We start from the raw sequence: 26281 nt of genomic DNA, 5'->3' as shown, positions 1-26281 counted from the left end.
TTGCTGCTGGCTTGGAGGAGTGGTTGAAGTAGAGGGTCAATGGCAGCCTATGGGAATCACTTTCCTGTTATCGACTTGCTTCCTTAAGGACCAGACATCAGATCGAAGTGGTCCTGTCCAGCACCACGAGCCCTGGGCACCACTCCATGGCCTCATCTTGTCCCCTGACGATCCTCTCACAGGGTTCTTTCTTTCGGCGGATCTGGAGCCTGGTCAGTATTTCCCCATGTTCTTCCTGTAACAGCCCTTTCTTCCCTGGGTCTGTTCTCCAACAAGCACGAGACACCATCATGTAAAGTCATCGTTCCTGTTCTCAGCATGTCTGTTCTGAGCACAGCTGAGACTCATGAAATCCGAGGGCTGTGACACCAATGGACAGACAGGGAGGCTGTCCTGACAGGGCTGCAGCTTCCACCATACTGGTACGCGCCCCAGGGGGTGGTGGGGTTGGGCTTGGGGACTACGGAGGGTGTGGCAGTGGTTGTGCCTTGAGGAAACCCACGCTGGTCTGTCTGAGGGGACAGTGACTGGTACCCATTATGGCATTACCTTTGTATTCCTCTTGATAGCTTCCTCCTCTCCAGGAAAAAAAAAAAAAAAAACAACTCAGCTGAGTGTATATATGCCTGTCATTTCAAGTGCTCAAAATGTGGAGGTGAGTTTGAGGCCACACCTTGACTCAATACGATAAACCCAAGTCTGCGTGGGGAAATCCAAACAAATTCCATTTTCTTCCTTTGGCCTCAAAGGCCCGTGGTCATCCTGCTCAGTGCTCCAACCTGTTTCCTCCCATCATCCTCTCCTCTTTGCAGAACCTGGGACCTGCTGAGCAGGTTCCTGCCTCCGGGCCTTAGCACTTGCTCTTGTTATCTTGATTTGGAATTCTTGGTCTGGATCTTTTCATAAATGATCCCTTCCCAGCCACCTGAAGTGACAAGCACTTTCTGCTTGGCTTATTGCTTCCTAGAGACAGAGGGCTCCAGAAAACCTTGCTATACCACCCCTCAGTGTTTATCCAGATGCCTGGCACACATTTCTAAAGGCTACCTTCAGAGCTGCCTGTTACAAGAAATATCTGAGAGGCCAGTTTACCCAGAGTAACACAGCAGGAGGGGGAGGCAGTGTAGGTCAGGGTTGAACCCTGGTTATTGTTCCTACCTACTCAGACCAAATTCCCAAGCTAGAATGCTCACCTGCTGGCTCCAAGAGGAAATATGGGAACACAAGTTCTCCTCCTTGGCTTGGGGATTTTTGTGGTTGTTTTGAGATAGTCATGAGGCTGCCCACATTAGCCTGAAACTCATTATGTACCCTGGGCTGGCCTAGAACTCCCAATTCTCCTGCCTCAGGCTCAAGGGTTAGAATTATAGGCATAATCCACCACAAAGGGTTCCAGATACCATTTTCTATTTTTTCTTCTTAAAAAATTTATTTATTTGGAGATAGGGTCAGGTTGTGTAGCCCACACTGGTTTGGAACTTGGGATTTTACTACCTCAGCCTCTGGAGTGCTGGGATGACAGGCTAGTGCCTCATCCAGGACTGCCTGATTTCTACAGGTCACTTTTAGTTTACTTGAATCACATTAACAGAGGAAGAAAAAAGATGAGAGAGGTGCAACGAATAGTAACCATATTTACTTTATTAAACTTCATACCTGCAAAATGTTATCACTCTAATCCATAGTACAGAAATCACTAACAAAAAGATTTACTCTGGGGGCTGGTTAAGAGCACCGGCTGCTCTTTTAGAGGACCTGGGTTTGATTCCCAGCATGCACATGGCAGCTCACTGGAGTCTGTAACTCCAGTTTCATGGGATCTGACGCCCTCTTCTGGACTCTTGAGGCACCAAGCAGGGATGTGGTACACAGATATACCTGAAAAACACACACAACTAAAATGTTTTTCTCTACCCTATGTAAGATCTAGAGTATTGGGTTTTCTTAAGCCCCGTGCTTTGCAGGCAACCGTTCTGACCAGACACAGCTAAATGCCTGGTGGCCATGAGAAGCTGTAATTTCTGACTCTAGTCTTTGGGTTTCTACTTTGTTTTGTTTTGTGTGTTTTGAGACAGGATCTTACTATAAGGATAGCCCAGGCTATTCTTAAAGCAATACTCAACCTCTTGAGTACTAAGATTATAGAACTGCACCACCATATCTGGCTGAGGTTTTTCTCCTCTCCTTTCTCCTTCCTTCCTCTTTAAGACGGGGTCTAATGTATTCCTGGCTGGCCTTGAGCTCACTGTGTGTCCCAAGGATGACCTTGAACTCCGGCCTCCAGAATGCTGGAATTACAAGTATGCATCACCAGAGTTGTTTTGATTTGGTGCTGGGAGCAGAACCCAGGGCCTTGTGTATGGCAGGTAAGCACACTATCACGTCCATTCCCTAGCCCCTAGGCTTTTCCCTCCAAAGCCACTACACGTTCCTTTACGGGTGTGTGCGTGTGTGTGTGTGTGTGTCTTCATTCACAAAATATTCGCCAGCCTACTGTGGACTTGTAATTTCTGTTTGTGTAGTTAAAAGTGAAAATAAAAACACTTACTAGGGAGTGGAAAGCAGCCTGGAGGTGCCCTCCCACCCCAGCACAGACTTATCTTGTTTTCTGGGGAGCCTGAACTGGAAAGGCCCGATCCTTAGCCTGGGGGTAAAAAGGGGGGCAAGATAATGACATAATTAAGGCTTGTGGCCCGGCACTTTTGATCTTCAAGGACTAGAGCCCACATGGCTGAGGCTCCATTTGGGTTAATTGCCCAGAACCAAGAAAGCTTTGCCCAGAGATAAAGGGAAACTGGTGTTTCAACACTACAAATTGTTCTGGGATGGCTCTGGCAGAGCCTGGAAGCCTGGGGCCCAGATGGCCCCACCCTTACAGAGAGGGTCCAGTGGGTTGCTGGGGACTGCTGGGGGTAGAGACCACCTGCAGGGGCGCAGCACCGACTTCCACTTTGGTTATTTTTCCAGATAAAGGAACGGAATTCAGGGCAAGCCAGGGACAGAGCACACAAGACCAAAGTTAAGCAGCAAAGAGCAGGGAGACCTTCCAGGGGGGTGTGGCAAGTGGTGCGGTGTGCAGTCCTGGAGCTACCCATTTATATTGCCTTCACACACTTGCCTAATACAAAAGCAACCTGGGCCACTCCATATTCTTGGATCTCCCAGGGGATGAGGCACTCAGTGCCTGGGACCCAGTCTCACCTTGCTCTATCATTGGGAAGGGGGTCTAAGTCCCTTTGCCTCAGGGTGGCTGTTTGAAATTATTTTACAGGGCAAAAGACCGGCATCGGTATCAGAGCTCAGTATCGGTCCTTGCAGCTGATGAGTAACAATGGCTGCAATAATTGAGCACGGATAATTGAGTTCCAAGCAGTTGAAGGGCACTAGCTAGGTGGATGAGTCTTTGGTGAAAAGGTGTGCTTTACGTTTAAAATGATGAGCAAATTGGATGGTCTCCCTCCTTTCAAAGCTTCTCTGTAAAGTCTGGGTCTTGGGTTGAGAGGGTACCAACAAGGGTTAGATGCTACCTGGTCACCCCAGCTGCGCACTCCCTCTCTTGAGCTATTTGAAACACTTGACACTTTAATTATGGGCGGGAGGATATGTCGCACTGTGCCGGGGGCACTGGAGACAGGACGGAAGCATCTGTTCTGGGGGCGACCGGACATCTCTGGTCACCGCCAGGTGCACTGTCTGGTTCCTCTCCCCACCTTTCTAAGCTCCCGGCTGCTTACCGCCTACTTCCTCCAGGGACCCTCCAGCTGACCTCAGGCGCCCACAGTCCCTAAGATGCTCCTAGTTAGGACTGGATTTTGGGGGGAATGGGTGGGTGCGGGTCTTTCTCTCGAATCCGACTTGGGGGATTGTTCTCAGCTGCTGGGGCGGGGATGCCCCATGGAGCCTGGAGCGACGCACCTACAGGCTAGGGCAGCAGCCGCCCACACCTCCTCCGACTCTAAAGTATATTTAGCCTCATTATCAAATGTTTGCAGTGAACCGAGTGAACCGCCTAATAGCGGCTGGAAGTGAAACTCGAATCCCAGCCAGAAGGAAGCACGTGATCTCTCCCACCAGAAAGGATCACGGAGGCGCGGGCGGGACAGGTGCGGTGGCCTCGAGCGCATGCAACCCCTCCAGCTCGGCTTGGTCTCTTGGTGTTCTTTGGAGGCCTGACACCTGAACCTCACCCCCTCACTCAACCCCTTCTCCAGAGGCTAAAATGAGGACTGTCACGGGTCCCAAGGGAAGCCGAGGCATAGGGTGGGGGTGGGGGGTAGTTTGAGCCGGCGGGTCCTTTAGGCTCTTGACCTCATGACTTAGCCAGTTCCAGTTTTCAGAGACCAAGAGTCTAGCGAGAACCAGGAGGAACAGTGGGGGTCGGGGGTCGGCTGTGGGGGTGGGGGTAGGGGTCGTTGTCTCACACCAGAGTACCTTGTAAGCTTTAGGGCCCGTGCCCCAGTCCCCTCAGGCGGCTGGCGCCGGGCTGCACAAGCTCTTACCACCCTCGCGCGGCCGCTGTTGTTGCGGTCGCTATGACGACGGGTCGCGGTTTTATTTTTAATAGCGGTCGGCGATTAGAGCAGTGCCTGCGCCCAGCTCCCCGTGGCTCCCGCGTCCCGGGCGATGAATCCAGGCCTAGCCTCATTCTGGTCCCTGATGTCCCCTAGCGTCTTCAGAATCCCTCCCGCCCGGCTTTGATTTCCAGCTGGGCGTCCCTGCTGCGCCAAGAGAGTAAAGGGAGAGAGAAGCACCGAACTAGGTGGGGTCCCCAGGAACCCGCAGCCTCCATGCGGAGGTGGTGGCCGGACAGGCGCGGCATCCCAGCAATGCAACCGGATCTTCTTCCTGGATTCTCACATCCACCGTCACACCGGGTCGTCGAACCGCAAAAAGGTGTCCTTTGGTGCTCTCTGCCTGTGAGAAGGCCGAGGGCTTGGCGGGACAGGCCGCGCAGAACAATCGGGATAAAACGGTGAGGAACTCGACTCAGGTCTAGAGTGGTCCTGGCAGTCGCCACCAGAAGTCATCCTCTTCAGAGCAGCATAAAGTTTCACCAGTACGGACAAGGCCTGGGCTTTCGAAGACCTCGAGGTGGGGCGCTTCTCAACGTTTTCCATACTCCCTCTTTAGGCCAAGAGAGGGTGTCCTCTTATCTCCTGAGCATCCCGAGGTGTTAGGGCTGGGGCGTGGTGATGGGGCCTACAGGCCTAAGGAAGTCTGTAGATTTGGGCTCCAAAGATCTTCAGCTACCCCCTCCCCCCACGCCCACCAGGTATTTGGAGCTAGGTGAGCCGCCCGTGTTGGGCCCTTCCAGCTCAGCCTTTGAAATGCAGGAACCCGGGAAGCTGGGGATGAAAGGCTCCTGCCCGGCTGCGCCTTTGTCTGGGGACAAAGAAGATTGGTGGGGGATTGGACCCGGGCTGGGTGCACGGGTTAATTCACATGAAAGGGAGTGAACTGGACAGGCTGTATCCAGTTGCATCCCTACCCTTGGAGCCCTCCATAGTCTCCAGAGCCCTAGGAGGCTAACTTTGGGATTTGAAAGGTCCACAATCCTCTAACCCGAGTTAAGGAGCTGACAGGACTGGCCTTGCCGTCGGGTCACATCCCACCAGGAATCCATCTCTCTCAATGGGAGAACCGTCCAGCCCTGATCAGACTTCTGTCCGCATGTGCCTTCCCCGCCACCCGTCTGTACTGTGCCTTGGCCGGAGGTGGCGCTCTGCGCTGCCTTGGATCCCAAGGTAGAACCCAGGAGTTCCTCACCAGCCGCTTCTTTTCTATCTTTCCTTCTATCCCTCCAGCTCCCCATTCAGGGTTCGGCTAGGCCTTCGGCCAGGGGCTAAGGATCTGGAGGGTGCAGGGTGTCAAGGTGGCGATGAGGCAGGAGGCAGCCTCCTCCCCGACCCTAGCCTCGCTTCCACCTCCACACAAGAGTGCAAGTTCCTCAATCAGGTGTCCCAGGCTTTGGCTCTGGGGCGCGGGCGCGTGGCAGCCGTCAGGTGAGTGCCCTAGACGCGCCCCTAAACCCGCCCCGCCTCTCCGCAAAGACTCACTCCCCCTCCTTTTATGGAGAGGGGAAGGCTGGAGCACTGGATCCTTACAGTGGGAAGCGGCCCGAGCGCCGGGCGGGGGCCAAGCCGACTCTCATGCCCTTTTTGGCGCAGCAGCTCTGGGCGCTGCCCTTTACTGCCGCTGGGGCCCGAGAGAGAGGCGAGCCAGAGACGGCCGTGCTTCTGCAGCGGCCTCCTCCCCTCCCCGCCCGGTGCCGCAGGATTGCAGCTGGCACTGAAGGGTGGGCAAGCTCGAGGGAGGGGCGCTCCGGGAGCCCGGGCGCCTGTGGGCTCCGAGCCGCGGGCGCCGAGCTTGGATGGATGTAGCTGCCTGCGTGAGCGCGTGTGTGGCCACTGCAGTGGCGGTGGCGGCCGGGCCCGATCTGGCCCGCGAGACCCCTGAGCGCTTCCGAGGTGCGGGTCCCGGGCCCGGAATCCGGGGGAGGCGGGGGGCGGGGGAGGGGGAGGGGCGCGGTGGCGGCGCTATAACCCCCTCCCTGTCGCCGGCCGGCTCCACACGCGCGTCCTGCGGAGCCCGCTCAACTCCTGGAGCCCGGCCTGCCTGCGCCTTCTTCTCCACCTCCTCCTCTGGTCTTCCCGCGGCTGCTGCTGCGGCGGCAGCGGCGCCAGCTCGGCCCTCCGCCCGCCCTCCGGCCCGCGCGGGCGGCGTAGCGAGGCCCCGGGCGGGTAGGCTGCTGCCAGGCGGCGCGGCCGCGGGAGCTGCCCGGCCCCGGCGGGCGGAGGGCGGAGCGCCGCGCCGTAGCCGAGGGCGCGCCGCGGAGGGGCGCACGCAGGCCGCCGGGCCGCGCCGTGCTGGGCCGCGCCGTGCCCGGCCCGGGGCGGCAGCGGCGAGAGGAAGGCCCGGGGACAGGCTCTCCGGACTGCCCGGAGCCCTCAGGGAGAGGCGAGGCGGTAGCTGGTACCGGGCCGAGAGTCCAGACAGGTGATCGGTGGTGCGGCGGGAGCTGCAGCCACGCTCCGCGGTCCCCTCCCGGGGCTGACGGCAGCAAATATGCGGATTTACCGGCCGGGTCGCTCCTAAAGCCAGCGACGGGGAGCGAGCGCGGCGGCGGCCAGCACGGGGAACGCACCAAGGAAGAAGCCCAGCCCCCGCCCTCCGCCCCTTCCGTCCCCACCCCCTACCCGGCGGCCCAGGAGGCTCCCGGAGCGACTCTGTTCCTCCTCCTCCTCCTCGCTGGCTTTGCACTCGCTGCTCGCGCCGAGCGCGCTCCGCAGGCTCCCTGCTCTCCGCGCCACCCTCCTCCGGGCCGCGCTCCCTGAGGGATGGTACTGAATTTCGCCGCCACAGGAGCCCGGCTGGAGCGCCCGCCCCGCGGCCTCGCCTCCCTGCCGAGCTTCCAGCGCCTCGGGACGCGATGAGGACCTGGGCTTGCCTGCTGCTCCTCGGCTGCGGATACCTCGCCCATGCCCTGGCCGAGGTGGGTGCCACCCCCGCGCCTCTGTCCCCTCTCGGCTCCCTCGGCGCACGCCCCTCTCGGCTACCTGTTTCAAGCTCTGCAAAGAGCATTTTGGTTTTGTCAGGGTGGTGTAATTTTTTTTTTAATCCCAACTGGGTTCTATTTTCTGCCATGCCCAAGTGTGTCTGGTGAGTTTCCAGCGCGTTGCGTCGCTCCGCCTTGGAGGGGGACGGGGGAGCCGCGAGGTGAACCCGTGGGTAGAAACTTCGGGGGGCTGTGGGTGCCTTTCCAGAAGGGGCAGCCCAAACGCAGCGGACAATGCAGTAACGGGGTGCGGGAAGCGGGAAAGGGGGTGTGTGTAAACTGACCGTGCTCTGGGAGGGGACTAGGGCGGGCAGTAAGCAGGTAGAGGAGGGTGCGGCCGTAGCCTGGGACTGGGAAGGGTGGGCAGCGCCCAGCCGCAGTCCCCAGTTCTCGGTCCCCAAACCCAGTCCGACGCAGGGCTGGAGCAGTCTCCGCCCGCCCAGGCCTGCTTACAGGTGGCTGAACGAGGCAGCTGGGGCCGGGCCAGGCGCCCGCGCCCTCCCACCGCCACCCTCCCCCCCACCCCCATTCCCCGGGAGCTTTGCCGTGATGAATGACTTTCCACAGCCCCTGTCGTGGGAACTTCGTGGTTGAGTCCTCCAGCGACCCTGACTCCCTTTTAAAAACCGGGACGGAGAGTGGGGGAGGCTGAACGGTGGGGGTGGTCTGGGCAGGGACCGGAGAGGCGCGAGGTGGATATTTAACCCCTTGCGTTCCCTGCAGCCTCTCTAAGCCCCGATGGATTTGGGCGTCCTAGTCGGCGCTAGGGCCGTGACTGGGCCTGAGCCGGGTGGGGCGACCCGGCGCGCGTGCTTGTAGGGGGTGGGGTGGGGGGAGAGGGAAGACCCTCTCCCCTGCGGGCTCAGCTCAGGATTCCCGGAGTGAAATTGAACCCTTCGGCTAGATTAAAGTGTTGAGGCTGCTGTGACTCCAGTCGTGGATGCGTGACGCATTTCGACCCTCTCTGTTTCTACATGTGGATTTAGCTATTAAACCAGAAACTCTTCGGGCCCCTGGCTGCCCCCAGACACCCTGGGGAGGCCAGAGCGCGGGTGATTTTTGTCTGAACATGTCAAGGCATTGTTGGGGTATTTTTATCAAGGTCAGACAGATAGGAACAGTGTGGAGGATTTAGGGGGTCCCATCTAGCCCCAGCCGATCCTCTGGCTCTAGGGCCTAACGAGGGTCCGGCCGGGCTGTGTGGCCCCTGGGGCTGGGCTGGAACCCTTGGGCGCGTCCTGACGGTGTGGTCTGCTTGCAGGAAGCCGAGATACCCCGGGAGTTGATCGAGCGGCTGGCTCGAAGTCAGATCCACAGCATCCGGGACCTCCAGCGACTCTTGGAGATAGACTCCGTAGGTAAATCGCGCCCCTGCCCTGCCCTGGCTGAGAGGAGGGCGCGGGCGGCGGGGCGGGCCGGCTGCGCGAGGAACCGTACCCTGCGCGCTCCGCCGGGCCGGGCGCTGCGCAGGAGCGCACCGAAAGGTCAGACTCCACTCGCCGGCCATAAACGCCCAGGCGTATGAGTCAGGCGTTTCTCTTGTAGTTGCCACTTTCTCTCCCAGCGGCAGCGGAGGGTTGCTTCGCTCACCCAGGGGTTGTTTTAAGTGAAACGCAGCGGGTGTGTCACTGAAAGTTCAGTTTTAGAGTGTGCCGAAAACTGCCAGGTATGCGGGTCAACAGCTGCTTCTGGCCCGGGAGCGCGGGAGCCGGCCCGGAGGGAGCGTGGCTGTGGCTAGTCTTCTCCTGGCCAGGGCCCCCAGAGTGCTTGAGGAGCTGGTCGGTCCGGGCCTTTTGTAAACTCCACTCCCTGGTGCCTTGATCGCCTGGGGCTGGGTCCCATAGGTGGGCGCAGGAGGCCGATGTTTTTTTCTCCACACCATCCTGTAAAAAGGCGCGCCTAGTACACGGACGCTTGGGGCTATTTTGGGGGCTTCCCGCCTCGGGCCAGAGCCAAGCCACTGTAGAAAACAATTTGTAAATGTAGGGTTGTATTAGACTCGGATGACAAGGGCTAAAATAAATGGGCGCGATGGGGATGGGAGAGGCAGCCTCTGTGCGGGGAGGACGTGGTCTCCTCCTGTCTTTTGTGATAACCTTTTCAAAATGAACACTTAGCCTGTTTTTTTGTTTTTGTTTTTGACACACTGGGATAAAATTTACCAGCTTAAAAAGAAATAAAAAGGCCCCAGTGAGTTTGTCAGGAGGAACTAAAGGGCTAAAGTGAAGAATTCCAAGTGACGATTTTCCCCCTCCTTGAAAACTTTTCAGAGAGGGCCGAGTGGTGAGAGAATTAAGTAAAATCACATGGTCTAGCCATTTGGAAATTTGTACCTAATTATGGTGGTGGAGAGGCCTGAACTGTTTTTGTTGCATGCCAAAAGCATTTTTTAACCAGGCGGCCCCGTTTCAGTAGTTTCTTGACCCAGGAAATCCTTGGCCTGATCCTTATCAGGAATGGCAGGCCTAGGGTTTCACTTGGATATCAAGAGCTGGGTCAGGGGGTTTGATCTGATCCCTTTTTGAGTAGGCCTGGGTGGGGGACTTGGCTTGGGTCACTTGGGGAAATACTCCCAGAGTTTTTGCTGGTCCCCAAAGGCGGACTGCTTTCCTGCCCTGCTTAGCCTAGGGCTGGGCCTCCTGCTGTCTGTATGTTGGGGGAAATGGGCCATTCACTTGCAGCGGGGACCATTCTTATGCTGTTCCCTGCAGCCACGCCTCCCCCACCCCCCACCATTAATGCTTTTAGCACCAAGCTTCTGTTAAGGTTAAGCCGGTGTGCCCAATGAGGGGGCTGGAGGCCTCCTCCTTGGGAGGGTCCAAAGAGAAAAAGCTGTCCAGGGCCCCTGGAGGTTTCAAATTGCTTCTGAAAGAATGGTGTGTGTGTGTGTGTGTGTGTGTGTGTGTGTGTGTGTAGGACATCTCCACCCTCATTCTACCTATCAGACATTTGGGAATCTCCCTTGGAAACTTCTGGAAGCCAAGTGTGCCTGTGGACTTCTGCTATCCTCCTAGCTTCCTAGTCTTGAAGACAGAGCTGGAGGACCCATCATGACACCAACCCAAAGTGGGGTCTTCCTTGCTGGGCTATCCCCCTGCTCTGATGTGGAAACTATCTGGAAACTAGTCTTGGCTGGTTGGCTCTCATTCACCTTCTGTCTCTTCTTGAAGTGAGGGGCCCTGCGGCTCTGGCTGCCAGAGGAGGCTGCAGAAGGCTGTGGTAGTCAGTTTTAGAGTCAGCTGGAAAGGCATCCTCACTGGGACATCCCTCAGGATGGCCTCTCCAGGTGAAATCTTGCTGTCTCTATATCTAGGTTGCAGGGAGCAGAGAAAGGCTTAGGGGTGTCCCAGCCAACTCCTCATCCAAGTGGGCGGAGCCTTGTGATTGGCACATGGCTTGTCTAGTGAGCTGGCAGCATCCCCATTTTCCAGATGGGGAAACCCTGAAGGCATCTCCTCCCAACCTTGCAGCTCCTTGGCTGTGTGGCCCAGCTCCAGAGGTGGCAAGATTCCAGTGCACTGTCAGGAATGTCCCTGAGCCCAGAGCATTCCATGGCAGAGTCAAGGAGCTCTAAGTGGTCTTTCCAGTGTGGCTTTTGGGTCCAGAGATTCATTACTGGCATGCAGCCTTGCTGTGAACTACAGCTCAGAAGTTCAGGTCGATTCTCATTCTCTCTCTTTCTCTCTCTCTCTCTCTCTCTCTCTCTCTGTGTGTGTGTGTGTGTGTGTGTGTGTGTGTGTGTGTGTGTAACGGGAGCTTTGTTCTCTAGAGCCGCTGGCTAGGCGCCATGGGTCATTGAGCAACTGATACATACACATCCCATCCCAGGCTACTCACAATATTGTAGTCGGGACAGGGCTAGTGGACTCTGTCTGTCCTTCCTCTAGTCATCAGACATTGTCACCCACACATCTGCAATCGGATAAAGGGAGGTGACTTTGACCTGAGAGGGGCTTAGCTACTAATTCATGCTGGGCTCAGCTGTGTCGCACAGGATAGCATTTTTAGACTCCCAAAGAATGCATCAAAGATGCCACCGTGGTGGATTGACTGTTGGCTTGTGACTGTCTGTTTATTTACTTATTATTTTAAAGCTGTGGTCTCAAGTAGCCCAGGCTGTCCTTGAACTCCCTTGTGGCGCCAAGGATATCTTCTTGTCTCTACTTCCATTGGAGTAGGTTTACAAATACTCATCACCATACTGAATGTAATGCAGTGTTGGGGATGGAACCCAGGCTTGTGTGTTCTGGACCCCCTTTCAGATGAACTGCATCGCTAGCCTGCTTTGTTTTCCTGAGAAGGGTGGCCTTGAACTTCAGATCCTTCTGTTATGCTACCACCTCTGGCTCATGACCACCTATCTTGATCTGGGGGGGGGGGGCAGAAGGTGGGCTTGTCTGAGTAGGAGCTGTAGCCAGTCTCTGTGGCTGCGTTTGTCTGCATTAGGTTCAGTCAGGAGACTTTGGATTGGGGAATACGACCGATTGAGCCTTGGAGGCTCCCAGCTCTCCTTTGGTCTTTATTTCTGAGTTTTTGTTTTGTTTTGTTTTTAATTTTTTTTGAGACTGGATCTTTTGTGACCCAGGCTGACATCAAATTTACTTTGTATCTGAACCTTGAACTCTGAACTCCTCATCTTCCTCCTTCCACCTCCTGAGTGAGGGGATTTACCACACCCTGCCTGTCTGATTTGTCTTTGTCTTGTTCAGTTTCTCTGGACTCTAGTGCCCTGGCCTCTGCAGTCAGTGACATCTACTATGTACATGTTGAGGCAAGCCAGGCATCAGAGGACCACAGTTGGTACCACCGCCCTTTCTTGCAGGCCCTGTGAGTGGATGGCCCATTCATTTCTTGTTGAATTGGTCACAGCAGGATGGTCATCACTAGGTCGTGACTCACCACGTCACTTTTTTTTTGTGAAGAGACGCTTCTTTGTAACAGTTGGTTGATGGGAAATTTTTACTGCATGAGCAGTTCTGATCTTATTTTGGGTCTTAAAATAAAATCGGTGCCATTGGAACATTGAGTCATTTTAAATAGTTTTTTGGGCCCAGATTCATCGTTGACATTCACACCTTAGTCGAGCCTTTGCTTTTTATCTTAAATGTGTGGGTAGAGGACGTCTGAGGGTGGAGGAGGCTGGCGTGTCTCCTGTTGGTTGTGGATGGTGTGGTACCTAATAGGCTTTGTATCGCCTGCTAGGGAAACTGTCCATTTGGGCAGGATGTCACTAAATGTTGGGACCCAAGGAGGAGGAAGTTTGCTTGGAGTTCTGCGTGGTATAGGCTGGAAAGGCAGGTGTAGATTGACTGTATTTGGGGCTGAGCCTGTGGCGGGGCTCTTGTCCCAAGGAATTGCAGAACTCAGGGGCAGTGTAGTGGCCCCTTCTTCTGTTCTGGGTCAGTGTATCTCAGGGGCTAGGTTTTCCGGGCTGACCTCAACTCTGTCCTCAGTTGGTGGCTGTACCTCTGCTGAGCGCCTGGTGGCCCTCAAGGTAGAAACACTCCTGCAGGTGCCTCTGCTCTCCTTTCTCTCTTCTGTATGCCTCGCTGTCTTAGTCACCCAGCCCTCGCTTGGGACTCCAGCCTCAGTCCTCTCTCAGCTACCAGCCGCACCCCTTTGCTGTTTCTCATGGCCTCTGGCCCTCCGAGCAGGCTTATTTCAGGAACAGTGGAGGTTGGCTGGCAGCCCAGTCTGGCGTTGCTTCCGATGCCCCTCAGAGGTTAGGGCATTTCATCAAAGCCTGCTTTACAAGAGGGAGGCGCTGTACACACAACAGCAGGAGAGAGAGGCAGCCGCCCTTCCCATTTTTGCTTCAGCTGCGATGGTAGTACTGCTTCAAGACTGGGCTCAGCTGGGTGGCCTTGGGACTTTTCCTGACCCAGTGCAGTCCTCCAGGGGTTCCCTTCGGAGTCATAAGGGAGATTACCTGAGTGCCTTCCTGAATGAACCTCAGAATTTCACAGGAGAGCTGCACTTGGGGGACATGTATACTGACAAGATGATAGGGAGTTGGTTGAAGGCACATCTGTAAACCCCCCTTTCGAGCAGAGCAGAGTTGTCTGGGCTTGGGGACTGGGCCCTTTGTCCTCTTGCTCTGAAACCTGCTGTAGAAGCCCCAGCTGTTTAGGTCCCAGGGGGTGTGATTACATACGTGTGGACTCTTTACCATATTTTTCTTTCTACTTTCAGGGGCTGAGGATGCCTTGGAGACAAGTCTGAGAGCCCATGGGTCCCATGCCATTAACCATGTGCCCGAGAAGCGGCCTGTGCCCATTCGCAGGAAGAGAAGTATTGGTGAGCACGGGAGGCTGTGCGCTGTGTGGCAGCTGGAAGGGGGCAGGTTCCCACTGGGGCTGTGAGTGCTCCGTGCTAACTCGGTCCTCCTCCAGCACAGCCACACATCCCTTCTCCACCAAACAAAGGCTTTGCTGGCCTGCTGCCCTCCCCAGGGAGGCAGCCCTCTTCTCTAGAGTGTCTCCTGCCTGCCCTTCTGCAGTCTTGTGCCTGGGCCAAGAGTTTCCAGGAGGGGAACATTATAAATTCCTTAAGTGCCCAGTCTTGTCAGGGCCTGTCTACAAGGAGGCTTCGTTGGAAAACGTGGCTGTGCTTACTTTTCAGTTCCTGAGGTGAGCTCCAGCGTGCTCCCCTGCTTCAGCTGCAGAAGCCGGGTGCAGCCTGGAGTGTGCTGGGGCCCACAGCTGGAGGACACCTCTTCCAGAGACCCTACCTCACTCACCTTTGGCTCTAGGGTGGAATTTCAGCTGTGAGCCAGTGAGTCCCAGCTCAGCTAAGGGAGCTGTCTATGGACTGTTCAGGCACTGGCTGCTGTGTGATCCTGTGCAAGTAGACCCCCTCTCTCTGAGATGTAGTTACCAGCAAAAATATAGATTCCTAGTTACTGGCAGAAAACATTCCTGAGGTGAGAATAGATCTCAGCCATCTCCCTAGGACTATAGAATTCCTACTCCCAACTGAGCTGAGGGGTGCTGACTGCAATCTAAGGCCCTTACGTGAGACCCACTTAAAAGACTCTCTATAAGGGCTGTCATGAGAAACAAGGAGTGGCTAAACCCTGGAGCCCAGAGCAGTGTACCTGGCCCAGTGTTTGGGGCTTCTGTGTTGGAGGGACTCACGTCCGGAAGGATGATGCTGGTCCCTGAGAGCAGGGAGGAGTCTGGTCCCCCATCCCTGTTCATTCGTGTTTTCCCCTCTCACCCCCAGGGAGTCTGTAGACACCTGTGTAGCTCCTCTGGAGTGCGTTGGCAGCTGCTAGTGTACAAATCTCTTGCGTCTCTTAGGTGTGGTTCACTCCTGTTGGTTAGCTGGCTCCGGTCTCCCTGACCCCATCACTCCTTCCAGCTCTGAGTCTAGAGTCAAGGTCCCCTTCAGTGTTGATAGGTCAACAGGGACAGTGAGTGGATAGGCCAGGGCCTTCCTGATACCTCAGCCACCTCTCCCCACACTGGCTAGTCCCAAAGACAGTTACCAGGCAGCCACTATATAGTGAGCAACAACAGGGTCTAGGGTTAAATGGGGTTAATGAGGACTGCCTGAGGAGGAGAGGGTGTGTATCCCAGGGTCCTGAGTAGATTTCTTATCTGCTGTGCACACCTGCCAAGCAGATGGCCCCAGACTGGCTCTTCTCAGGGGGACAAATAAGTAGAGTTTTCTGGCTTTTATAACCAGGTCCCCAGCCTTGGGCTATGTGGAGACTAGGTAGGGTTGAGCTGCTCCTCTGATGTCCCACTTTTTTGGCTTGCAAAAGCAAGGAAGGGTACGAGGAATGGAACCAAAGGCTTATGCATGTTAGGCAAATACTCTTATTACCGAGCCCTAGCCCCTTACTGGGGGATTCTAGGCAGGGGCTCTACCACTGAGTCACACCCCAGCCCCTCACTGGAGGATTCTAGGCAGGGGCTCTACCACTGAGCCACACCCCCAGCCCCTTACTTGGGGGTTCTAGACATTCTATCCAGGAGCCATTTTTCCCAGCAGTCTTCACAATTTACTTTGAGACAAGACCTCCTTAAGTTGCCCAGGTTGGCCTTGAACTATGTCTGTAGCTTTGATGTTAGTTTCAGCCCTGTACATTCAAGGGCCTATTGGCAACTAACATCCTTACATACTGGGGGCTGTGGCAGGGGTGGGTTCTGCACAGGTGCAGCCTAGGTAGGCATCTCTGGGTTGGGAGATCAGCCACCATGTTTTTGTGTGCTACAGGTAGATTCCTAGTTTTTCTCATCTGGAGTATTCTTGTCTTTGCAGAGGAAGCCATTCCTGCAGTTTGCAAGACCAGGACGGTCATTTACGAGATACCTCGGAGCCAGGTGGACCCCACATCGGCCAACTTCCTGATCTGGCCCCCATGTGTGGAGGTGAAGCGCTGCACTGGCTGTTGTAACACCAGCAGCGTCAAGTGCCAGCCTTCACGGGTCCACCACCGCAGTGTCAAGGTGAGCCCAGCCCTTTCTCGTGGTCAGTTTTGTAAAAACACTCTGGGGTTGATGGACTGGTTTGAGAAGCAGGGTGGCATGTGGCTTAAGGTTATTAGCCCGAAGCTCCGTACGGGTCAGGGGGCTGGCTTTTTAGGAGGGTCTGTGGAATATTCAGTGGTCTTCTGGTCCCTTGTTGTATCACTGGGGAGTTGCGAACAAATGTCTCTTCATCCTAGATAGGATATCCAGCCAAAAAAAGTATCCACCATCCAGCTTGCTAGCCAATGAGGTTATTTTGATTGCTTGCAGGAGTGTGGGTGACTCAAAGACAGATGTTTCACAGTAATGCCCACCCTTGCACTGAGAATGACTGGAGAGAGTCGCATCTCTAGAACTTTCTCCCTTGTTCTGGCAGAGTCTTCCCTCTTATAGCAGTTACTACTTTAGTGTGTAGTTGGAGGGGCACTTGTGAATCTTGTAACTTTCTTAGCTTCCCAAGCCTTGTAAGTTTCATTAGCTTTCTAAAGCTTCCTCTAAGAGGGCATGTTTTAATTCAGAGGAACAAGCCACATATCACCATGAGAGATATTTGGGGCCCATAATTTGCATGAATGGTCATTGTCTGCATAGGTGACAGTGGAATTTGAGTCTGTCCCCTTCTGAACCTGTACGTCCCTCTGTGCTCGGGGGTTCGGTTGCTGGCCTCCTTGTTGGATGATGGAAGGATTCCAGGCTCCAGAGGTTTAGTCTCTCTCTGGGCATGAGTCTTAAGAACATGGTTGAAGGCTGGTTATCTTGTTGTGTGCATTTCTGTGATATTGTTGCCAAGGCTGGAGCCTTTGGCATTCTGTCAGTCAGACCATTGAGTTCTCAACCTTCCTAATGCTGCAACCCTTTAATACGGTTGCTTATGTTGTTGTGACTCCCCCACCCCCACCATAGACTCATTTTATTGTTACTTCATAACTGTTGCTGTTATGAATCATAGTGTAAATATCTGATATACAGAATTTCTGCTGCGACCCCCAATGGGGATTACAACCTGCAGGTTAAGAACCACTGCTCTAAGCCTGTCTACAGTCTGACAAGTGGCTCTGACAGATTGAAGCCCTTCTGCCAACATTTGACCGTTGGGTGGCGAAGTGGGTGCAAGCCGTAGGGCCTGGGCACGAGACAGCTGAGGGTCTAGAATGTCTCTGAGGATAACATCTATCCCTGACACAGACAGGCTTCTGTAGCCATGATACTTTTGGGGGGTGGGGGTGCAGGATCCCCAGAATCATGTGGGAAGGTTTCAGACCCCATTCTTCTATCCTAGTAAATCTATCTCAACTCCCAACCCTTCCATGACTCTTGGCCCCAGCAGAAGGGTGCCAGGAGAACACCTTTCTTGGTAAGGACCTACACTCAGGAGCTGGTTGTGACCCACCACCCAGGCCTCTGTAGATGGAAATGACCTCGATGCCTGGTGTTTGGTCTCTAGAGAGTTCCAGGGAGAGTTGACTGCATAAACCACACAAGTCTATTTTGCAAGCCTCTTCGGGACTGGATACTCCATCAAAAGCCATGGGCTTTTCCCAGGGCTCCATGGACTTGTCTGGGTGCTCGCTAGGCTTGCTGTCCACCCTCAGAGGTTGAACAGGATGTTGGCTAGCATCAGGGACATGCTACCAGGGGTGACTCAAGCACCCTGGCAGCCTTTGTCACCTGGACCAGTCTCAGTCAGCCCTTTTCCTGGGCCTCATGGTTCCCATTGATGGCATATGGAGGAGTCTCTGGAAACCCGCCATCTTGTTCTTTCGGGTACAGGTGATAGCTTTGATCTAGAGTAGGCCTTTCTTTTTCTCAATCTGTCTGGCTTTGTTCCTTACCTGCCTGCCATGGATTTGTGTAGTCCAGGCTGGCTTAGAACTCTCTAGCCCAGGCTGGTGTTAAAGTTGAGATAATCCCTCCTCAGCCTCCTGCTTGGTGGGGTTACAAGCGTGAGCTATGGCAATGTGAGTGTAGGAATGAATGGTTTCTCCATGCTGGGAACACAGTCAAAGGAATGGGTACTATGACCAGTTGTGTATGGGGCTTTTGACTTGGAGGTTTTCAGAGACTCCAGGCCCTGGCACAGGGACTACTGTCCAGTCCCACTGACACTGCTACCCACTGTATTGATTGTTTCTTCCCTGTGTTATATGGGACTCAGCAGGGTCCTGATCAGTTGAAAGGGACCAATCTAGTCCTTGTTGGGCTAGGCTCTCCCTAGTCCCTTGTAAGTACCCACCCATACGCACCACCACTGCCGCCCACCCAGAGCTAGGAGGGGACATCCGGCCCCAGACACTGCAGGCTCTGGCCGAAGGGACAGAAGGTCAGTGGAACAGGAGCCCCATTGTGGATGCCAGGCCTGCAGCATTTGGGGTGGAGGCTGTTGCTGACCTGGATGGAGGGAGATGGACCCAAAAGTCCCAGACTCTGGTCAGCAGGGGTGAGGCTGATAATGAGGTTCACAACAGCCATATCTATGTTGTGTGTGTGTCTGTGTGTGTGTGTTTCCTTCCTTGTAGTGTTCTAGGTTAAGCCCAGAATTTCTCATTACAAGCAAACTTAGCATTGAGCCATAGCCCAGCCCCTCACTGGGGGATTCTAGGCAGGGGCTCTACCACTGAGCCACGCCCCCAGCCCATCACTGGGGGATTCTAGGCAGGGGCTCTACCACTGAGCCACACCCCCAACCCCTCACTGGGAGATTCTAGGCAGGGGCTTTACCACTGAACCACACAACCAATCCCTCACTTTGAGATCCTAGGCAGATGCTATATGTACTACTAAGCCAGGCACCCAGCCCTCCATGGTTTTTATTGTGAGACAGGGCTCAATTAAATCACTGAGGTGATTTTTGAGCTCACTCTGTAGCCTAGGGGGGCCTTGAACTCATGCTTCAGCTTCTCAGTTGTTGGCTGGGATGATACCTGAGCAGCCCAGGACCTTACCCTGTTTGGCCTCCTGTGCCCTTCCTGCTGTGCTCAGCATGGAACACCTGACCCCAAGTGCTAGCAGTGTTCTCCATACCCTGTTGTGGAGATGGGAGAAGGACGCCCCGTGGGCCTGCCTGCACCTCGCAGCATAGCTGAGCCCATGGAGTGTTTAGCTTGGACAGAGGTGAGCCTTCTGTCTACATTCCATGGGACTGCTAAGGGGTCAGGTCAGCTCTGAGCCATCATTTGACCTGACTGCTGACGACTCAGTCTCCAACATGCAGGACGTAGGGGCTCTGCTGGGTTAGGCTCCAGGCTTCTGAAGGTGCCCCCAACTTGAGTAGGGTCTGAAGCTATGTCCTAAGGAAAGTCCCAGCTGGGCTCCATCATTTGGCTTGTGCAAAGATTTCAGAGAAGGTGGCCAGGCAGGCTTTAGTCTTGAAGGAGCAAGTCTCTCGGTCCCTCCAATGAAAGGCTTGAGATCCAAGGAGGCTGGGGCAGCGTGACAGAAAACACCTGGGATGTGCTTGATGCTTATCAAGCTGTGAGCCCTCAGCCAGGTGGGACAGGGGTGCCCCAGCCTTTAAGTCCCAGCCCAGCTTCCCCCGTCACTGGATGTCCATGGGGCACTTTGGGAGCCATAACCTAATGTTCTCTTGGTCAAGTTAAAGGATTGTTGTGGGAAGGTCCCAGGTCTCTGTGCTGTGAGACCTTGGGGGCTCATTCCTTTTATGTCTAGCTGAGTAGGAAGCAGAGGAGTGAGGGGCCTGGGCAAGCTGTCCACTTGCCAGCCCCTGGTTCCTCATCTAGTAGAATAGGCTCCAGTTGGGTCCATGCAGCTGACCTGCAGGAGGGACTGTGCCCTGTGCTCAGCTCAATCAGCACTGGCTTTTATCATAGACATCACTGTCCTGAGGCTTGGAGTAGAAAGACAACCCCCCCACCCCTCCTACCCCTCCTCCGTGCAGAGGAGTGATTGGATAATGGCCTGGCCAGGTGATCCTCTGCGTTAAACTTGAGGGAGCTCTGGAATGCATGGGGCACAAGTGGGAAAATGTAATATTCATAACATGTTCTGTGTGTGTGTGTGTGTGTGTGTGTGTGTGTGTGTGTGTGCGCGTGCGTGCGGGGGGGGGGGGGGTGTAGGGGTGGTTGTAGCCATTTCCTGGCCAGACAGAGGTGGCAGAGCGGCTGGAATCCTTGCATTCCCAAGGCAGGTGCTACTATAAACCGCTGTTTGTTTCTGTCTGATAACCATGGGCCTGTCTGGAAGAATGGGCCTCCCCAGCTGGAGCGGCTCATGAGTTGCTCCTCATGCAGGGGACCCCTAGGCTCAGTGGAGAAGGTTGTACTTGCCCTGCAGGCAGGGTTTGGGTCAGGCTGCAGGGCTGTAGTTAAAACCAAGCCAAGTCCCCTTCTGACAGCCTGTGCTCAGGGCCGCGTGAGGCTACCTGGTTCCCACCACAGAGGCTGTGGTGGAAGAGGAGAGCACCCACCACTGGTGTCTGTGGCCGTGGTCTCTTTCAGGCTTCTTCTTCTTTTTTTTTTTTTTTTTAAATCTAGGCAGTCTAGGAGTTTGCTGGATCACCAAAGGCAATAGACATCTTTGGAGGTTGGGGACTGTGGCATCTCTGCCTACAGCTCCTCTTGGGACTGGCTGATGTTTTTCTTTTGGAAGAAGTTCTCCCTCCCTGACCTACCTCAGGGCTCTTGAAGGGGAGAGACAGGGGTTGCCCTTCTGTTCCCTGGGGTGGAGTGTGAGACCCTGAGCTTAGGGACCGGGGATTGCATTGCTTCTGGGGACATGGTGACTTCCTGAACAGTGTTTGGGGGCTAATTTTAGTAAGGAGCCTTGTGTGAATATTGATTTTGTTGAAGCTAGCTCCTCCTATAGGGTGGCTGTGTCCCATTTCTAGGTGATTTTTTACTGTTGTGTCTTTTGTTTGTTTTGGGGTACATGGTCTTATAGCTGGGGGCTGGCGTGGAACTCATATTGTAGACAAGGCTGGACTTGAGGCAAATCCTCCAGCCTCAGCCTACCCCACCATACCCACTTGACCTCTGGCTGCCGCTGCAGAGAAAACTTTATTCTTTCATGAGCTACCTGGGTGGGTGTGACCACTGTCCCTATTTCACAGGTCAGGTTGGAGGTATCTGGATAGCATAGCCCGACCCAAATGCCCAGGTTGGCCCAGCACTCCACCAAAACATTTTGAGCAAGACCCCTGGGCAGAAGCCTGCCACATGCCTACAGCTCTCAGGGGAAGACCCTCCTTGGCTTTCACGGCCCCAAGTTGCTGTCCCTCCCGCTTTCTGACGTAGTGAAACCTCCTGGGCTGGCCCTTGACCCCTGACCCCTGGCCCCACGCCCTCCATGCTGAGCTCATACTTGGCAGACTCTGTTCACACCTGGGGCACCCATTCTACTTCCCACGCCCGCCAGGCACCCGGCACCCTTTGCACCCATGTTAACCATTAATGTAGCCAAGTCGGTAGCCACAGCAGAGTCTGGCTGAGTCTGGTCCCCAGGACTCTGAAAGCTGCCTGGCCTGGTACTCTGGCGGATGGCTGACCATAGCTTCCAAGGGTCCTCTTGGTGCCTGAGCTTTAATACCCTTGGGAGAACACTGGGGAGTGTTCTCCTGCCCAAGCTCCCCCGGTCACTCTGGGTGGGCCACGCACTGTTTCCAGCATTGAACGTCACAAGGCTGCCACTGCTAGGTGCTCTAAGCCACCCGGAGTGGGTTCAGTACTGCTGTAGCCTCAGTTTCCCTAGTGTATGGCGGGATGTGAGGTAGAGACCCCTTAGGGCTGCTCTGGGAGTCGGACACAGATTTGGCACTGGTTGTATGCAGTTCTGCAGTGCTGGGAGGGTGGCTGTTCTCTGACACTTATTCCAGGTGGCATCGAGGTTGGAACAAGCCGCCAGCCACGCTCTCCGGGTCACCTCAGGAGAGGGCTGGTTGTGCCTGATTTTTCTTTTCTATCTGTGGAGGTGACAATCCTGCCTCCTCACTCACTGGCTGGCCAGGAGGGTTAAATGAGTCCTGGTGTCTGGATTCTGAGGGAGGTGACCTAGAGGGTTCCCTAATGCCACGTCATGCTGGAATGGAGCAGGGTGCATGGCCCCAAGCTGCCTCCTGGTGCAGCAGTTGGTGGGGGCTGGAGTGGGTTAAGGAACTACTGGATGAGGGGGGAGGGAGTGTGTGGAGTTGCATTCCTCTGTTGGGAGCTGTGTGCACGACTCACAGTCTGTGGGGGTGGAGTTGGCACACTCACGACCCGAGTGTTGCGAGGATGAGGCTGTAGTGCTCCGCATCTGGCCAGGACGATGGGAGCCTTTGCCTGGGGTTCTAGAATCCGGTAGAAACTTTCTGTACCACCTGGAGGTGTGTTGCTGGGTTGGCGTGTCTCTCAGAGACCACAAGTTGGGAGGGTTCCCTCCATCAGCAAGCTTTGTAGCCACACTGCTGTTCCTAGCCAAGACTCTGGGTTCTTACTAACAAAGGGAGTAGTAGTATGTTCCACCATCCTACGTCCAGCTCACCCTTTCTTGGCTGACGCCCTTCAGATCTTTTGGGCAATTAGGAGTCTTAAGTTCCTAGTTCTCTTGCCTCCACGTCCTGAGCCCTGGGATTACAGGCTTCTGCCGCCACATTCATTCAGTTTATATGATGCTGGGGATGGAACTCAGGGCTTTGTGACTGCTGAGGAAGTGCTCTGGTAGCTGAGCCACATCCCTTGCTGTGTAGTCCAGGCTGACCTCGAGCTTCTGGCTGCTGGGACAGAAGCTGCCGGGACGGCAGCTGTAGGCCTAGTATCGTTGGGGTTTATTTCGAATGAAAGCAGACCTGAGCTCAAGGGAAGATGCCTTGAAGAGAGTTAGGTATCTGAGTCCTGGTTTGGGGTGCCCCAAGCAGGTCTCCTTTGGGTACATGGTTTTGACACTGGCTTTTGTTTCCTCGGCAGGTGGCCAAAGTGGAGTATGTCAGGAAGAAGCCAAAATTGAAAGAGGTCCAGGTGAGGTTAGAGGAACACCTGGAGTGTGCATGTGCGACCTCCAACCTGAACCCAGACCATCGGGAGGAGGAGACAGGTGAGTGGCCAACACTGTCTGATTTGCTGTGTGTGGGTCCTGAGGGATATGGGATGAGTGATCTGTCACATCTGACCCAGCCAAGCCCATCACAGCGATGGGAAAAGTTGCTTGAGTAAACAAGTCAGCAGGCCTGGATTTGCCAGCTGTCCACACTAGCTTGCAGAGTGACAGTCAGGGAAACTGCCTGCAGGTGCCACCTCCAGGTGGAACAGTAGACACTGGATTCGGGCTGTACCCTGCTGCCCAGGGTCTTGCCCTTCAGTCCTGCCCAGCACACCTGTATATGCCAACATTCAGGCAGCCCAGGTGCAGAGATAGACCCGGAAGTGTCTATGCACCAGGGTGGATCAGGCTTTCTCTCTGAAAGATAAACACCTTCAGTATTTATTACTGTGGCTTCCCACCCCAGGCCCTCCGGAGGCCACTCACCTCCCCTGCCCTTTCCTTGACAGGAAGGCGTAGGGAATCAGGTAAAAAGCGGAAAAGGAAAAGGTTAAAACCCACCTAAGGCGGCCGACCAGGTAGGCCCTGCCCGCCGGGTGAGCTGGGGACTCCCTCGCACAGGGCTGGGACACAATCAAGACAGGCGAATCCCGCTTCCGTGGGCCCTGATTGGCTCAAGGTTCTGTGTGCTTCTGGGACTGCTCGGCCGGGTCTCCTTGCAGCTACAGCTTTGCCCTTCTCTTGGTCGTTGATCAGGCACCCGAGTGCCCCATGGCGGGAAGGGTGGGTGGGGGCTTCTGGTGGCTCTGGTGGAGTTATCTGGGGAGAGACTGCCCACTGCGCTGACTGGCGGAAGGACTGAGACGTTTACCGAGGAGGAGGAGGAGGCTGAGTGGATCTGAAGAGTTAAGTGGCCAGGGCAGTCAGTCAGTCATCTTTTGTAACCAGCAGTGACCTCAGGAAAGGAGGAAGAGGTTAATGATCCGTGTAAGACCAGATGGGGTGGTCTTTTGTACTGTGGGTTCTGTCCTTAAAATTACCGCCAGGACCCATGGAGGCTGCTCCAGGGGTGGAAGAGTCAGGCAGGTAAAGAAGGGCTGTAGAGCCTCTTAGGAATGCTTGTTGCAAACCCACCCTGTGATGGCTGCTTTTCCCCGGAAGTGTAGGGAATGTAGGTGGGGCATATCATTTCCCAGACCTGTCCTGAGTGTCAGCTTGTCTGGCTCAGAGGGCTGGAGCCTGTCTGGCTGAGCCCTTCCTCCTGGCACATGCGACTTAGGGGCATCCAAGACAAACAGTTATTCTGGGCAGGAGAGTCCTCAGAGATAGGGTGTCTGAGAACCCTGGCTCCCACACGAGGGTGCCTGGGGATGCCTGTCTTGGGCATTTGTCTCCTTGGGCAGGTCCTTGGGGTTGTTCCATGTGGCTCTGACAGGGACTGCTGCTGACAGGGACCCCTTCAAGGGAGAGGCAGGTGTTTCCGTGACTGCCTGTGTCCAGCTGGCCACCTGGCATCATTGGTTCATTATGAAACTAGGAGGTGTAGCTTTGTGCTAGTATTTGATCACCAGCACCAGAACAGCCACACAAAATCATTGCTCTGATTAGTCACAGAGAGCCACATGCAGGGTGGCTGGTGGTATCTGTTCTGATACTTCATGGCCCAAACTGCCAACCTCCAACAAGGTACAGGCCTTAGGCTGGAAGAAAGAAACATAGGGGGGAGGACAAAAAGAACTTTCTATGCCTCAGTTTCTCCATCTGTGCAATGGGAGCATGGGTTCTTCTATGAAATGCAGCCAGTCTAGTACCAGTTCTTAAATTGGGAAGATTTGATTAAACTGTGGAAATTTTGATTTTTTTTTTTTTAAATTACGTATATCAACTTCGTATCTTAAGACAAGTTGGGGCTAAGTGGCCCTGCTGTTTTCTATCTGTGGTCATAGCCTCAACTCTTCCTGCCTTCCCACAGATGTGAGGTGAGATGAGCCGGCCGCCCTCTCCCGGGACACGGATGTGCGTGGCGTGTGACATTCCTGAACATACTATGTATGGTGCTTCATTGCCAATGTGCGTGCGGTCTTTGTTCTCCTCCGTGAAAAACTGTGTCCGAGGACAAAGAGACAGTGTCCGTTTGTTCAGTGTGACATCAAAGCAAGTACTGTAGCACTCAGAGAGACAGTGAGAAAGCTTCCTTGTCACAGAGAGCGAAAACAAAACCACAAAAAAGAAAAAAAAAACAAAAAAAAAATTAAAAACAAAAAAACAAAAAAAACAAAAACAAACCAAACCACACCCAACAACAAAAAAAAACCCCACCAGAAGAAACAAAAAGACTGAAGTGGGCGACGGAAGGGCCGCCCTGCAGGACTGACCCTCGAGAGGTGGCTGATGTTGGCCACCACCCTGGATTCTGCCCGTGGGCACAGGTGCTTTTCGCCAAGGACGCCTGGAGCCCGCCTGGGATGCTGCCTGCCAGCTCCGTGGGAACTGAACAGGTGGGAGATGCCCACGGCCTGGAAGCCACCACCTCGCTTGAGTCTGCCTAGGACCTTCCTGATGGCCTTACGTGGAATTTCTTTATTTTCGTTTTCCTTTCCTTCTTTCTCTCTCTTTTTTTACACCATGAAGTGAGTAAGCTTCTCCTTTTTATTCTCTGCCTAGCTTTTTTTTTTTTTTTTTTTAAATCTCTTGGATGACATTTTCGTCGATAACACGCACGAGGCTGCTGTAAGTTGGGACAGCGAGACGGTTATTTTTTTCCTAGCCAAACTAATGAGGTGTATTAAAATAAACATGATATACCTACCTATCCATTATTTCTGATGCGCCTCTGCCTTCCTGTGTTCCTCTGCCCCTTTAACGTTTCTTCTAGCTTAAGACATGAGGGGACTCTGGGAATCATATTCAGGGTGGGGCCCCCTGGGGACTCCCTCCCCCTCCCCATTGCTAAATGGCTTCTATGGCAGCATGGAGACATGACAGAGATTATTTTATAGTAAGCTGTTGGGCTTCACTGTTAATCAGAATTGTGTGTGTGTGGTTTCCTTGTTTTGTTTTGGTTCTGTAAAAGTGAACTTTGTATTTTTAATATTATCAGTTTATATACCTGAGAGCCTGCTATATATATTATATATATTTTATTTTGAACTAAAAGGAGAAAAAAAAATCAACAAAACTTCATGCACACTGGATGCATCCCGTGGTTCTGTTTGTCTGGTTGCTTCCTGGAGTCGCTCCATCACATGGTTGATTTGAGGGTATGAAAACTTGGGGATCA

The 26281-nt window shown here is 54.3% G+C and overlaps 1 protein-coding gene across 7 annotated transcripts; it reads left to right on the top strand.

The window, feature by feature from the left end:
• The first annotated feature begins 1408 nt into the window (after nt 1-1408).
• Nucleotides 1409-26187, top strand: Pdgfa (platelet derived growth factor, alpha). Of its 7 annotated transcripts, XM_011240971.3 has the most exons (9): nt 1409-5091; nt 5805-6002; nt 7363-7492; nt 8817-8913; nt 13748-13852; nt 15824-16011; nt 22929-23055; nt 23511-23579; nt 24974-25820. In XM_011240971.3, exons 3-8 carry the CDS (start codon nt 7430-7432, stop codon nt 23564-23566), a joined length of 636 nt encoding a protein of 211 aa, XP_011239273.1. In that variant the 5' UTR covers nt 1409-5091; nt 5805-6002; nt 7363-7429; the 3' UTR covers nt 23567-23579; nt 24974-25820. The 7 variants fall into 7 exon arrangements, 6 of the variants coding, with proteins under 6 accessions (XP_011239273.1, XP_030110059.1, XP_030110058.1 ...); XM_030254199.1 differs by lacking the exon at nt 23511-23579; XM_006504659.4 differs by lacking the exons at nt 1409-5091; nt 5805-6002 and adding an exon at nt 6076-6467.
• The last annotated feature ends 94 nt before the right edge of the window (nt 26188-26281 follow it).

This window comes from Mus musculus, chromosome 5 (assembly GCF_000001635.26).
Source record: "Mus musculus strain C57BL/6J chromosome 5, GRCm38.p6 C57BL/6J".
In the NCBI taxonomy this organism is placed as follows: domain Eukaryota; kingdom Metazoa; phylum Chordata; class Mammalia; order Rodentia; family Muridae; genus Mus; species Mus musculus.
This window is presented reverse-complemented; position numbering and strand designations above follow the sequence as displayed.